The sequence below is a fragment of the Camelus ferus genome, chromosome 1, assembly GCF_009834535.1.
Source record: "Camelus ferus isolate YT-003-E chromosome 1, BCGSAC_Cfer_1.0, whole genome shotgun sequence".
In the NCBI taxonomy this organism is placed as follows: Eukaryota; Metazoa; Chordata; class Mammalia; order Artiodactyla; family Camelidae; genus Camelus; species Camelus ferus.
In genome coordinates this window covers 103453090-103467741 of record NC_045696.1, presented here as the reverse complement: position 1 = coordinate 103467741, position 14652 = coordinate 103453090, and the positions used below count along the sequence as shown (strand labels likewise).

The 14652-nt window shown below is 40.3% G+C and overlaps 1 protein-coding gene across 1 annotated transcript in view; it reads left to right on the top strand.

The window, feature by feature from the left end:
* Nucleotides 1–1155: 1155 nt before the first annotated feature.
* ATP1B3 (ATPase Na+/K+ transporting subunit beta 3) overlaps nucleotides 1156–14652 on the top strand; it is a 37812-nt gene continuing 24315 nt past the window's right edge. Inside the window, exon 1 of the mRNA XM_032487263.1 lies at nucleotides 1156–1520. Coding sequence (XP_032343154.1) covers nucleotides 1412–1520 — 109 coding nt within the window. The 5' untranslated portion in view covers nucleotides 1156–1411. The remainder of the gene's footprint in view (nucleotides 1521–14652) is intronic.

Here is a 14652-nt window from a genome sequence, read left to right as displayed (position 1 = left end):
CGTAATTCATAATTCCTTGCTATGATAAGCAAAGTAAGGAAACAAGAGAAATTCCAGAATTTCGTTATCCATTAACTCCTTTAAAGCATTTGCAGGCTGTGTTTAAACTTTCAGATGGATTATAATGCAATGTTCCAAACAGTAAGATGTGGGCTACATTTCTTCATTCAGAATGTTTTATTTGCTAATAAAACAGAGGCAGTGCTTCATTTCATTTTTCTTAAAGAAAAAAAGAAAAAGAAAGAAAAGCACCTTCTGCCTAAACTCCTCTTTAAGTCATTTCATGCTGTCACAACAGTTTCAGAGCACTGCACTCTTCAGCTCCATCTCGTGTAGGAAAGCATCGACTGCACCCTCAGCTCCGACCTAGGGGAGCAAGCAATGCAGTGAAAAAGATGAAAAGTCGGGAAAATTACTTAGGCATCAACACTAAACGAGGAATTGATTTCCTGTAGATTAAGAGACCGAGTGGTAAAAAAAAAAAAGTTCTTACAGTTGACAGGAACCTCAGGAAAGCATGTAAATTGATTTCATTGATAAATTCAATTAAAGCTGGAGAAAATTATACTGCATTTACTTAATACTGTCATATTTAGAATGAAATTCCTATTGACTCGGGAATCCTACGTAAATCCTTCAAAAGAGCCAAGTCAGGACATTCTCTAAGCAGCAGTCTGTAATACATCACACACGGGATACTACAGCTGACTCTCTTAGTCACGTCATAGAGCCCAGAGGAGAACGCCCGGAGACGGTTTGGGGAGAGGGTGGTGAAGTCCCCTCCTCGGTGAAGGCGACTTAGCGGACCCGAGTCGCTGCCGCGCACTCCTGGTCCCGCGCCGCCGCAGCCAAGGAACTGGGGGGGACTCCGGATCCCGGCTGCCCGAAGCGTCTCCCGAGTCCTCCTTCTGAAAAACCTGAGGATCAGGGACGCTCATCTTTTGCTTGTCATTGTCAATCTGCTTCTTATTAAGCCCTCATGGTTTTTAAAGTTGCTACGCGCAATTTTTGCTTCCTCTGGCCAGGGCCGAGAGAGCCCGGAGCGTCCCGGCCCCACCGGGTACCGCGGGGCGGAGCCGGGGCTGTGGGCGGGGCGTCTCGGCCGCGTAGGGCTGCGCCCCGCCGCGGGCGGGAGGCGGTAGCGGCGGCGGCGGCGCGGCCTGAACGGCGCGGGGATTGGCTGCGGAGGGCGGAGACGTCAGGCTCCCGCGGCCTGAGCGGCCGCCCGGCTCGGCGCGGCGCGGCGCGGCGCAGTCGGCTTTAGCGCTCACGGCAACCGGGAGGTCTCCTCTGCCATCCCGCCTTCCGCCGCCGTCGCCGGGCTGCGCCGCTCGAGCCGGGACGCGCCTCCGAGCTCCTCGCCGCCTCCACCCCCGCGGCCGCCGCTCCCCTCGCCGTCGGCACACACACCATGACGAAGAAAGAGAAGAAGTCCTTCAACCAAAGCCTGGCCGAGTGGAAGCTCTTCATCTACAACCCGACCACCGGAGAGTTCCTGGGGCGCACCGCCAAGAGCTGGGGTGAGCGGGAGGCTGTTGGGCGCCGGGGCCAGTCGCGGTCCTGGGGGACGCCGGGCGGGGTCTAGTGGGAAGGGAAAGGCGGGAGGCGGCTCCCCGCGCAGGGGCCCGGGAGCCGCCTCCGCCTCCGCCGCCCGTAGCGGTTTTCACCGTGGCCGCCGGGTTCTAAGACGGGCGGCGGCTGCAGCAGCGGCGGAGCAGGGCGACCCCATTCATTTCTCGAAAGGCCGGCGGGTGGGCGAGGGTGCGGGGCCCACTGGCAGCCCCCGCCGGGCCGCCCCGGTTCCTTCCTCCGTGCCGGGAGCGGGGCGCACGTGCTGCCCCGGCCTGCGGCGCCGGAAGCCGGGGACCGGGTCCCGGAGCCCAGTCCCGAGCGCGTGGGGGCCGTACGCCCGGCCTTCTTTGTACGGAGCGCGCCGGCCCGTAGAGGCCCTGGCGGAGGCGGCCGGCGGCGCCGAGCGGTTCGGGGAAGCCAGACCCTGCCCCACGCCCGCGGAGAGGAAATTTCCACTCCCGCCGCTATCTTGTGACTCGTCCGCGCTGCCGCCCCAGCTGGTCGGAAGAGCGCAAGTGAGGGTTAAGTGTGGGTGGGCATCGTGAGCGTGTTGAGCACACAAGTCCTCGGCACACGAAGATGCACTTGAATTTGAACAGTGAAAAGAGCGTTGAAAGGGTTGCTTTCTCCCTAATTCCTTTTTAATTACACTGGTTTTCTTCCTTACCAGCGTGCTTCATTGCGGGAAAGTAAATCTTGTCTGAATGGCACAGTTTTCTCCTGTGCCTTCAAAACGTGTGATGGTTGTATTAACAGTTTTTCTATGCATGAGTTCTTTGTTTTAAAAGAAATATTTAAACCATCCGCCAGTGCGGTGCTGCATTAGAATGACTCTTTTTTGGAAAAATTATGTTACTGTCTGAATAAGGACTAGTGTTTTTTCTTCCCTTTATAGTTACGTAAACTGATTTACTTTTTTTCTCCTCCCCTCCTTTTAAAAAAATATTTTGTTAGTTGGTCATGACAGACTTTTTTTTCCCCTGAGTGAGTAAATTTCTAGAGTGGAGAATTCTTTGGTCACGACATTTTCAAGAGGAGCATGAAGAGAGTAAATTAACTCTGACTTAGAAAATAAACTGTTGCTGCTGCCTGAAACCTGCTCCTCCTGAGTAGAAAGGCTGGTTAAAGTCCTATCACAAGCTGAAAAAGGCCTTGGAGGTTTTTTAGCCCAAACTCTGCTTGAGACGAGAAAAATGAGCCCCAGAGAGGTTGTGATTTTGCTTTGTGTAAAATTACATATTCCACAGCCAAGAAAAGAACCCAGTTGTCCTTTAATCCTAGTCCAGCGGTTGTATTATTTTACAGATGCCTTGCCTAACTGCATGGTAATCACTCAACGATTTTTATTCAAATGACTGTCTTTGGGGAGCCCACTAGTGTGATGAGGAAATAAATCTTGCATCAGGAATTAAATAGGGAAAAAATGGTAAACAATGATTATTGTTTCTAGAGTGTATTAACTTTTTGCTGAGGGAAGTTTTTTAGTGGTGGAGAGGGATTAGTTTGTGTATACTACCTTCCAAAGTGCCTTCTCATTTCCAGTAATAAGTATCTTCACTTTGTGTTAGAATGACATTTCTTAATGCGGGTTGTGCTCCTTTTCGAACCTTTGTATTGTATGCTGTTGAGGTAGGGGTTTTATTAGGTATGTGCATTTAACAGATAATGTGCACAAATGATCCAAGTATGAATCATTATATAAGGGCAGTAGAAGTAGTACAGGTCAGGTTGGGATTAGTTTTAGGAGGATTAAGGCAAGACCTTTTTTCCAAAATTGAAAATACCAACAAATAGTAAATGCCAGGGCTTATTGTAATAATAGCCAGTGCAGAATGGCATAAATAGATGGAAATTATCCATAACCCTATCCCAACATAAGGGCACACCTCCAAGGAAGTGCAGAGGAATGGTGCATGGAGGTTGAAATCCATACTCAACTCACCGAGCTGTGTACCCTACAGGGTGAGGTCTGCCTGGACAAAGTGTATCTTCTTGTACTTCTCAGAAAGGCAGTATGTGGGCTAGCTGCCTGATCTCATCACCCCAAAGATGTCCAGGATTCCTATTTCGATATATGTCGAGGAAGACTTAAGAAATGTATATAATGCTAATTTTTTTTCTTTAACATAAAGGTCATAGAGTGAATGTTGCTTTATAATCTTCTGAGTATATTGTGGGCATTTTCCTACGTTAATAAAGGTCTATATCACCATTTTAAAAAGCTGATTAGTATTCCATTATATGGTCAGATGGACTGGAAGTTTTTTTTTTAAACAAGTTTACTAATACGTGTACCTGATATATACATGGGAGGTACCTGGGGTAATATGAGCAACTCCTGATTCTTTTTTTTTTAAACCAGTGCAGCATTGTATGTCCTGGTTTTTCCTCGTCCCATTTTCTTCATTCTTGTACATTTTTGCAAATTTATTTCCTTGACATATTTTTATTGGTGATATTTCTAGGTCGTGGATAATATATGGACCGATTGCATTTTGAAAACATGTTACAGCCTTTTTTTTAAACCTCATTTGTGCAAAATGTTTTCTTTTAGTTGCTTTTGAAATTAATGTGGGTCTGGGTGGGGATTATTGTATATTTTTTGACCTTGATAAAGCTGCTGGGCCTGCCAGCATATAGAGAAAGGCTTTCTCTACCCACAGAGATTTTATAAAGATATTGATTTAAGATGTTTCCTGAAATTTATTTTTTTACATTCAAGTCTTTAGTACATTTGTCCCACTTAATCTGAGGTTCCTCTCCAAGTGCAATATGTATGTTAAAAACACATTTAAAAAGCAATTTTGCTGTTTACATTTGGGTTAAAGTGAAAATACTGTATGTTCCACCGCATCATCTTATTTAAAACAACTATGTAAAGATTTTGAGTAGCTTCTTGTATATTTGGCTAATACCTTACACTTGGTTACAGCAGTTTCAAAATGCTTACATATATGTACTTAACTCATTCGATTTTCACAACTTTCTAATGCACACTATGTAGATGATCAAAGTGTACCTAAGAGCTGGCTTCTCAAGCTGAACAGTAAGGACACATCAGGAATAAGTAGTTGCCATTTATAAAAACAGAGGACAAAGAAAATTTAGCACCTTGTGACTGATGTTGCAAATATTAAACCTAAATGCATTATAAAGAATTAAGAGTGAAAGACAGCTTAGAGATTATCTAGTGTTTTTTAAACTATAAGGAGTGGACAATGTATTGCAATTAACAGTTAAAAAAATAATAAGGTAGAATAGTAAAAACATCAGTTTATTTTGCCTAAAGAAGTTTATCTTAAGGGGAAATGTTCCATGAAACTTGTTTGTTTTGTATATTCATATACTCTGGTGTAAAATGTGTTTCTTACAGTAAAAAAAAAAAAAAATCTCGAAAGTTACTAAACTAGCCTTGTGCCCTGATTTGTTTGATAGGTGTAAAAATTGAACCCACAGATCTGATCTATCAAAGTTCACTCACTCAGTAATAGAATCCTTGGCCTTGACTCCCTCTAAGGACAGAGCTTTTCTTTTTAAACTATGTAATGACATGGTGTCATTTAGTGACATCCACTTGTGGGCTTCTTTGGCATTCATGATCTTCAAGGTTATCTGTTAATAGATATTTTATGTTAAAATTAACTGAAAACTCAAGTTACTGATTCCAAGCAGGGTCCAAATTCTGGACCAAAACTATTAACATCTCCATTTTGTTCATGTGCTTTTCTTTTATTATAGATCCATGAAGTGCCATTATTTTCAGTCACCTGCTCCCTTTCTATGTCATGCCTCAGTAAATGCTTTGGAGATCAGACTCCATCCCATCTTAGGTGTTTGACTGTAGGCAAGAAGGCATATGTGTTTATTTTCGCAGTTTTGTAGGGTGTTCTTTGTCCTGTGGAGTGACGTTTTAGAGAAACTTTACAAAAATTTGCGCTGTTGAGAAAGTAACAGGACGTGCCTTACCCCGTGTGCAGGCTGTAAGTGAAGGTCAGTGGTGGGTGTGGCCCGGCAGCTGCAGAGGCTCACTGAGCCACCACCCAGCAGGGGGCAGCATTTCCTGGACTGGTAGTGGAAGGGAGGGAGTGTATGTTGTGTTCCAGGTACCTTTGTAATGAGTGTAGTATGTGCTTTACTATGTTAAAGAGCTTCTCCCTTCACTCCCAAAATAACTTGATTTCTTTGAAATTGAATTTTGATCTATAGAATTAAATTAGTTGTATTAAAAGAAGTTTAAAAACCCTCCTATCTTTAATAACAACTTTACCATGATTTGTCATCATGTTTGATTAAGGACCATTTAACACTGATTTTGCAGTAGAAGAAAAAAACATTTTAACTTTGAAAGTTAAATTTATTATTTTCTAAATCTGCATTTATTACATTGATTTTGAAGTAACATCTGTAATCTTTAACCACTTAGAATAATCAGTGCTAACTTTTTTTACCTATGTATAAAGTTTTTTTTAATGTATAAATAAAATTTTAAAATATTCAGCTAGATTCCTAGATGTATCACTTAACATGTAAGGGGAATGGTTCTCATTCCTGGGCCATCTCCTTAGAGGTTGACGTGCTGGGGATATCCCCGGGCCTCTCCATCACCTCTCAGTGTGGATACGGTCCACACAGCCTGCTGGAACTTTGGTGTTCTTGTGGCTTTAGTTAACTGCCTCTGTGTTGGCACTCCAAATCTGCATTTCTAGTCCCTAAGGCTTTTTTATATTCTGCTAATCAACTGTCTGTCAGAAATTTTCAGTTGGATGTTTTATAGGCACTTCTTCATGTAAATTTCTACTGTCCTCCAGGGCTCCTTAGCATGACCTGCAGACTTTTTGCAGTCTCGTTTGTGTATTTCTCTCCTGTCATCTTACTTTCCACAGAGTTCTCTCCCACCCCTTCTGGGCCTGTTTCTTAGCTTCTGAGCCTCTCCTTCCTTCACCTTAGCCTGGCTGCTCAGACGTCAGCTTTCATAGCCTGATCTCTGATAAATGTTTTTGAGCCCCTCTTTGCCTTAAGACTGGGTCAAATGAGTGCTTCAGTGTGTCCTGTGAAACCTTTTTCTAGTGTAGCATTTGTCACTTCATATAGTATTATTGTTGCCTGTTTACTAGACATAAACTTCTTATTCACATCTTCCTAACACCTAGCCTGGGGCCTGGCCCTTAGCAGGAATATAATAAAAATCGATTGGATGAGTGAGCAGTATTATGGAATGTTCCCAGTCTAATTAGATGTAATTAGTCTTCTACAACATTATTTTTAATGTCTTTGATGGTATTGACATATAATAGCATAAAGGTTCACTCAGTGTTTGGGCAGTGTCCTTTCTTTTTCTTTTTGACTTCAGCACTGATGGGTTCATAGTTCAGTGTTCAGAAGAAGCGTCCCCTTAACTTTCTCATGGGAGACTCAGCAGAGTTTGACATGCCTGGGTGGTGCATCTGATTAGGATAACAGAACCAAAGTTACTATCTAGGTCTCCTATGTCCTGGTTTATTGTTGTATTTAGCTGCTTATTTGGCTCTTCTGAGAACTTCATAAAGGCTTTTTATTCTTTTTTAACTTATCTGCTCTCAGACTTAATGGGGGTTAATTTAATAGTGTCATCCTCTCCCTACAAGGTGCTGTTAGCTAATAATATTTTTGAAAAGAATTCTCTAACCTGACAACCTCCCCATATCTGTTTAAACTTTGTTACCGAGTCATTTGTGGAGCTGGCTCTTATTTATGACTTCCTCTTAGTATTTTGCTAATGCTGTGGTAAGGAATTGACCCTTGTGTACAGCATGAGGTACTTTTCTTTTGTGGTTTCTGACCCATTGGCAGTATCTGGCCCATAAAAAGTGGCCGTTACCCCCACTCCACACTTCTCTAGTCATTTCTTTCCTGGTTCTCTTATTTCCTGAATGTGTATTTCCAGGTGCTGTTTTTGGCCTTGTTTTCTCTTCATCTTCATCTCAAAACAATTGCAGAGATTACTGACACATTTTACTTCTTGGCATCATCTCTGATTCCAGTTGCTTCTTACATATCCCATAAACCTGAGAGTGAGGCTTAGATAACTCCAGTACCTTATGTATCAAGTGATTAAGCAGAGCTTTTTCCCCTTCCTTCACTGGAGTTCTGAGTTACTCCTATATTTTTAATTTTTGTAGACTGTCACTATCATTGCTGTGATCTGGGTTCTGAACCTGGCCAAATCATGCCAGTTCAACTTCTATAACATCGCTTGAATCTCTCTGCGACCCACGCCCTACTACAGTTAGTTCAGGAATTAATTTTTTCTGACCCGCTCACCACTCTTCCGCCTCACCCCATCCTCCAGTACCTTGTGAAGGCGCACATTCACAGGGAATCCCGGGGTGCTTGTTTTTCCTAGCTTCATAATGCTAACCACCTGTTGCAAATTTCCTTAACATTCCCACCAATCCTGCCCCTCTTTATCAGGATCTGATAGTGCCTTTTCATGTAAATTCTCTGATTAAAAAACTTAAGCACCAGAAGATCTTTCGTAACTTTCTTTCAAAATTGTTCCAAGTTTAAATAGACCCTTGGCTTTCCAGCTTTTATCTGCTGCTTAAAAGAAGGGTAATGTTGTTTACTGGGGAAGGTAGGCTCTTAACTACTGGTACATCCCGGGAAAGACCCAAGGAATCAGTCAGAATCGTTGTGACCTAAACCAGCGTTTCTCAGATTATTTCTAAGGCTTTAGCTTTGATCACACTACTTCCCTGTACCCCGGACTATTTGGATTCCCACTGCTTTCAGAAAGTTTAAATAAGTTCCAGATATCCTGGCATTCCAGGTGTATTACACATTGGCTTAGAACTACGTTTCCAACCTCTTAACCTGTCATTTTATACCATCCTCCCTGTATACTGCATGTCAGATCCAGGTGGGTGTTTCTGAGGTCTGGCTCATTCCCTCTCCCGTGCCCGCCCTGCTCTGTGTCATAAACGCTTTAGTGCCAGCTCTGCCATAAGCCGCCTCTGACATGCCCAGGTGAAAAATAATACCACATTTATCACCTGTAACACCTAAAACTTTGCGCCCTGGATTATAGTTGTTTCTATACACTACTCCTAATAACTGGATAGTCTCACAGAGCAGGACTTAGAGCCCTGCAGCATCTAGCACATAGTAAACACTATTTTTTTGATGAAAAAAATTGTCATTTAATCAGTTTCCGCTTGTGAGTCACCTGTTTAAGTTGAGAGTATTGTGGATTCATTGGTATAGCTCCACACTGTGAAAGTCTTCTTTGTGGAGAAACTTGTTAGTAAAGGCATACTTTCCCTTAGCTTACCATGATTCTGTTCCACTAAACTTCTAATTCATTTTGAAGTTTCCAGATAGGGCATCATAGTCAAAGTGAGCCAGTGGGCATATGTATTTTTACTTGATAAGTCATAGAAGTTTATCGGTATATTGAGTAGATGGTCAGGCTAGGACTCAGAATATAGACCTAAATTCGAATTCTACATTTCCATCTAAGCTTAGACAAGTCATTTAAAATCTTTTGGTCTTAGTTTCCTCTATAAGGGAAAAGTTGCATAAGATAGTTTCAAGATGTCGGTTTGAGGGGGGAGGGTATAGCTCAGTGGTAGAGTGCATGCCTAGCATGCATGAGGCCCTGGGTTCAATCCCCAGTCCCTTCACTAGAAACAAACAAGTAAATAAATAAATAAACCTAATTACGCCCCCCTCCAAAAATAAAAGTCAGTTTGGAATGAAAAAGCCTGTATAAATGCTTTTGAACAGGAGGCTGCAAACTTTTTCTTTAAAGGACCAGATCGTGTTTTAGGCTTTGCTAGCTGTATAGTGTCTGCGGCAGTTCCTCGACTCTGCTGTTAGTAGCTTGAAAGTGGCTGTAAACAATATGTAAACTAGTGTTTCAGTAATTTATTTACAAAAACAGGCAGCAGGCATGATTTGCTGACCTCTGCTTTAGAAGTTGATGGTCAATGTAGGCTGACCCAAGAAATACGAACTAGTCTTAAGTGGAATGTGGACCCTTGGCTTTGTACTTTTCATACAACAAAAGTAACATCATTATTTGAATTTTTACAGTACAGATGTGAGTAGTCAGTATGTCCACTGTTATCCTCAGCTTCTTCCCTGGGTAACCACTGTTACCTGTGATACTTCTTAAAACATGTGGTATATCCACTTTGGATAAAGATCTGTTTCTTGTAAAAGTAAGTGTTCATCTACCACATGACCCAGCCGTTCTAGGTGTTTACCCAAGAGAATGAAACGTGTGTCCACAGAAGTACACAGAAATATTCACAGTAGCTCCAAACTGGAAAAGCCCAGGTGTCCAACAGCTGAATGGACAGACAGACTGGTATGTCCACACAGTGGGATACCACTCAACAGTAAAAAAGAACGAACTATAGATACACAAAACATGTGTGAATCCCACAGTTAGGCCGAGCAGAAAAGAAGCTTTACCAAAAGGAACATACTATATATATAATTTCATTTTTATGAAATTCTAAAACAAACAATACTTACCTGTGCTTAAAAAAAAAGCCTAAAACTGTTTCTGCCTCTAGGATGGTGGGCATGGGGGTTGACTGGGAAGGGACCTGAGAGAACTTTGTAGGGTGATGGTAACGTTTCTGTCTTGATAGCAGTTTGGATCATGTAGGTGAATGCATTTGTGAAAACTCAAGTAATGGTACGTTGGAGATTTGTGTATTTCACTGAATGTAATTTTTTCCTCAGTTTTTGTTAATGTGCATGTTGAAGTGTTTAGGGGTAAAATGTATGGATATCTGCAACTTGAAATGCACTTAAAAAACAGATGGTGAATAGATATGAAATATATATAGTAGACTGTTTACTGTAGAATATGAGTGGTTTTATGGATGTTCACTTATGTTTCTTCTAACCTTCGTGTGTATTTGTAAATATTCCTAATTGAATGTTGCAGGAAAAAATAAATCAATATATTCATATTTCCTTTGACTGTCTTCTACCAATTATGGAGTCTTTCCTGCAGGCAATGATTACTTATCAGTTTTACTATCAGTGCTTTTCCAACACATTTATATATGTCGATGTGTGTGTGTGTGTGTGTGTGTGTATGGAATGTGTAGGAATAATTTTCCACTTTTACATGAGTAATAGGAAGAATGTATGTTCTTAAACTGCTTTTTTCCCCACTTAATATGTCTTGACTGTGTTTCCATGTCTTTCTTTATATATATTTATCTCCTTTGAATCATTGCATAATATTCCATAGTGTAGGGATGTATATCCAAGATACATATATTTCCTGGTGATGAATATTTAGGTTGTTCCATTTTTCCTCTGACAAATTGCACTGCAATTTGTTTCTCTTGGGTAGACACTGAGAAATGGAATCACCAGTTTGTAGTATATGCTTATTTTTCTACTGAGATTGTCCTCCTGTAAAGCTGTACCAGTGTACACTCCCACCAGCAGAGATTGCTGCCTGTTTCCCTTCAACTTTCTGGGCATTGGTTATCATCCCTTTTTAAATTTTTTCTGCTAGTTTGGTAGTATGCTGGTATCTGGTTGGTTTGATTTGCAGTATCTCTGATGACTGCAACTGAGCATATTTTTGTTTGCTCAGTTTCCATTTCTTTACAGTGACTTGCTCATTTTTTTGCTCTCTTTAGTCTCATAATTCCTTTGTTTTAGAAATTGTACTTGTTTTAAATTAACATTACAAATTCAGTTTTTATGGGCTTTTCCTAATCACTTACCCTAAAATATATGGAATAACCCAGCATTCCTCACTATTTGAATTGCCAATTTTGTTACATGCAAAACTCCATTTTATGTGGATCCTTTCTTAGACATTGTTCTATTTTGTTAATTTGTATCTCTGTTCTATGTCATTGTCACACTGTAGTGTGTAACCTCTGTGTAAGTGTTTGTAAAATAAAATAAATGTGCGAAGTTTGTGTGAGTACTGTCTTTCCAATTTTGGTATCTGGATAGTACTAGCCTTATTAAAACTGTTTGGGTAACTTGTAGAAAAAGAAAAAATGTTTAGAAAAAGAATGTATTTCTTGAAAATTGGGAGAATGAACTAAAGGCATTTGGACATAAGAGATAGAGCTCTGATTGTTTTTTCTAAGAACTTCTGATTTGAAAATGTTTACCAACACTTACTTAGATGTTACCAGTAAGTCTTACTGGTTTCTCTGCTCACCATTGCTTTATATATTTTTCTTGCCTTAGATTTTTTAAAAGAAAACTTTAAAAAATAGAAAATGTACAATTATATTAACTTTCTGGGATTTAGTGTTTGAACTTTGTCCTTTTTTCCAGGTTAGGCAGATAATATATAAGTTCCACCCTCCACCCCCAAAAAAGGAATGAAGACAATGTAGCCAAAACTCACATCTTCCTTTACCACATTGCCAACTCCAATCCCTTCCTCCCTTATTCAGAGATAACCACTGTTTATGAATTTGATTTGTAAATTTATACATAAATTTATAGAATTCTGTAACTCATTTGAGTGTTTTAAATTTAAACATGTGGTATGTATCATTCTGAAGTTACTTTTTCCCACTGGGAGTTTTTGAGATCTGTTTCATTCCTTTTTTAACTACAGTGTATAGCTTTCCATTATATATTATATTTCATTTCTTCTTTGCTTTGTTTGAGGACACTTAGGTTGTTAGCATTTTTTTGCTATTATGCTTCAGTTTTTTTGTGTTGTATGACCAATTCTTTCAGGCAGAATTGAGGGTAGTAGATTTTCTGAGTCCTGTGTGTCTGGAGAAGTCCTTTTGTTTTATTGGTTGGTTCATCTTTTAGTTTATAATCGTTTTTCCTCAACTTGGAATACATCATTTTATTTTTGGCATTCTGAAATTTTACCTGTTTGTGTCTAGGTATAGGATGTTTTCCAGTATTTTTCCATCTTTTCCAATATAGACACAAAATGGGTTATTTCTTTGAGCACCCCCACCCCTTTTCTGGTGGAATTCCTATTAGATTTGTTGATGTTCTATCCAAACTATCTCCATACTTTCCCTGTCCACCTTTTTGCCTAGTGTTTTAGAACACCTTGGCTTGGTCTTTTAGCTCACTGAATTTTTCTTCAGCTTGGCCAGTTCTCTAGGTTAGACCTTCTTCCTAATTTTTGTTTTTTAAACAGCTTTATTGAGGTATAATTGATGTACAGTAAACTGCACATATTCATACAATTGAGTTTTGATGAATACTTAACCTATATACATACACATACAGTACTCATGAAATTGTCACTCTAATCAAAATAATCAAAACATCCATCGCCCCCTGAATTTCCTCTTTCCCTACTTCCTCAGGCAAAAACAGATCTGGTTTTTGACACTTTAAATTAGTTTGTGTTTTCTGAAAACTTAAATGCTTGGAATCATGTAGCGTGTACTCTTTGGGGTTGAGGGAGCTGAGTTCTTTAATTCAACGTGATTATGTTGAGAAATAGTTCATGAATAGTATTCTAGTGTATGGATATGCCAGGCATGTATTCATCTGTAGATGTGCTTTTGGGTTGTTCCTGTTTTTAGTAATTATAAATAAAGCATTTATGAATATTCATATCCCTTTCCTTCTGAACATGTGCTTTCATTTTTCTTGGTTAAATATCAAGGAATGAATGGATTGGCTGGATACTATCATCGGTGTATACTGCTGACTTTTCAAAAAATTGTCAAACTGTTTTCCAAAATGGGTCGTTGTTTTAGCGTTTGTTTTGGTACATTCCTACCAGCAGTGTATTAGAGTTGCAGTTGCTTCACTCCTGGGCCATCACTTGGTGTATGGTCAGTCTTTAGAATTCCTAGCATTCTTGTGAACATGTAGTGGTTTGATTTGCCCGTCACTGATGACTAGTGATGTTGAGTACCTTTTCATGAGCTTTATTTTTTGTAATCTTTACATCTTTGAAGTTTCTGTTCAAAACTTTTGCTCATCTTAGAAATTTGTTGTAAGTGTTCTTTATGTACTCTAGATGCAAGTCCTTTATTGATTACATGTTACGCAAAAAATTTTCCCAGTCTTTGGTTTGCTTTTTGTTTTAGGTGTCTGGATTTTTCTTTAGTTTGATTTTTCTCCAGTTCAGCTTATCTACTAAGTTTTTTTATTTCAACAGTAAGAATAGGAACTCTGATTTTTAAAAACTACCCTTTCAGCTTCTACTCTGTATTTTAGCTACAGTTAACACTTCTCCCTCTTTGCTCTATATGCTGCTATAACCCATTTTTTTCAGGCGTTACTTTCTTTGTTGTGTTTGACACTTTATTTAATTAGTTTTTTCCTCAAATGTTTGATAATTATTGGTTCTGTGCACCTGCCACCTCTTCGCGTTTAGACTTTCCCATCACAGCATTCAGAAAAGAGGCATAGGCCGCCAAGAGCTGGTCTAAGTATGGAGACTCTCTGCTCCTTTAGGTTTTCAGCACCTCATCTGAGACCTTGCCCAGTTTTTCTTCCAAGCACCCATGCTCCCTGCTCCCACTTCAAAACAGACGCTGTTGCTACTGTTAGTAGGTGCTGGGCACCAGAGGCATACGTGTATTAGAGGTAGGGTCAGATTTACACGCATCTGTCTGCTCCTGCTGTGGAGTCATCTAGTATTTGACCCAGAACTCTCTCCTGTTCTCCATCTTTGCTGAGCCAACTCGCTTATTTCTGGGAGTCCTCTGATGAAATCCCTTTCCTTCCTCTTTCTGCCAGAGACAGTTAATTCTTTCTTTTTTTTCTAGTACTCGATGTCTGTAATTATTTATATGTCTGCCACTTGTGATAACCAGACTCTTGGAGAGAAGGAACAGGTATCTCATTCTATGTAGATTTTGATCACCTGGAGTAACACAGAATGCGTGAATGATATTTTTTCAGAGAATGGGAGTTTTAATTACAAAAGGTAACAGCTTGAGACTCGCAGGGAAAGCAGGACAGGTAAGGTACCACATGGAGAAGTACTGGTCTGGGCATTTCTCTTACTGGAAGGTTATTCTTAGGCAAGTTTTTAAATCTTGTTTAATATTTTTATAATACCATGATTTAAAAAAAATATAAATGTGTATGTGCCTATATACACAC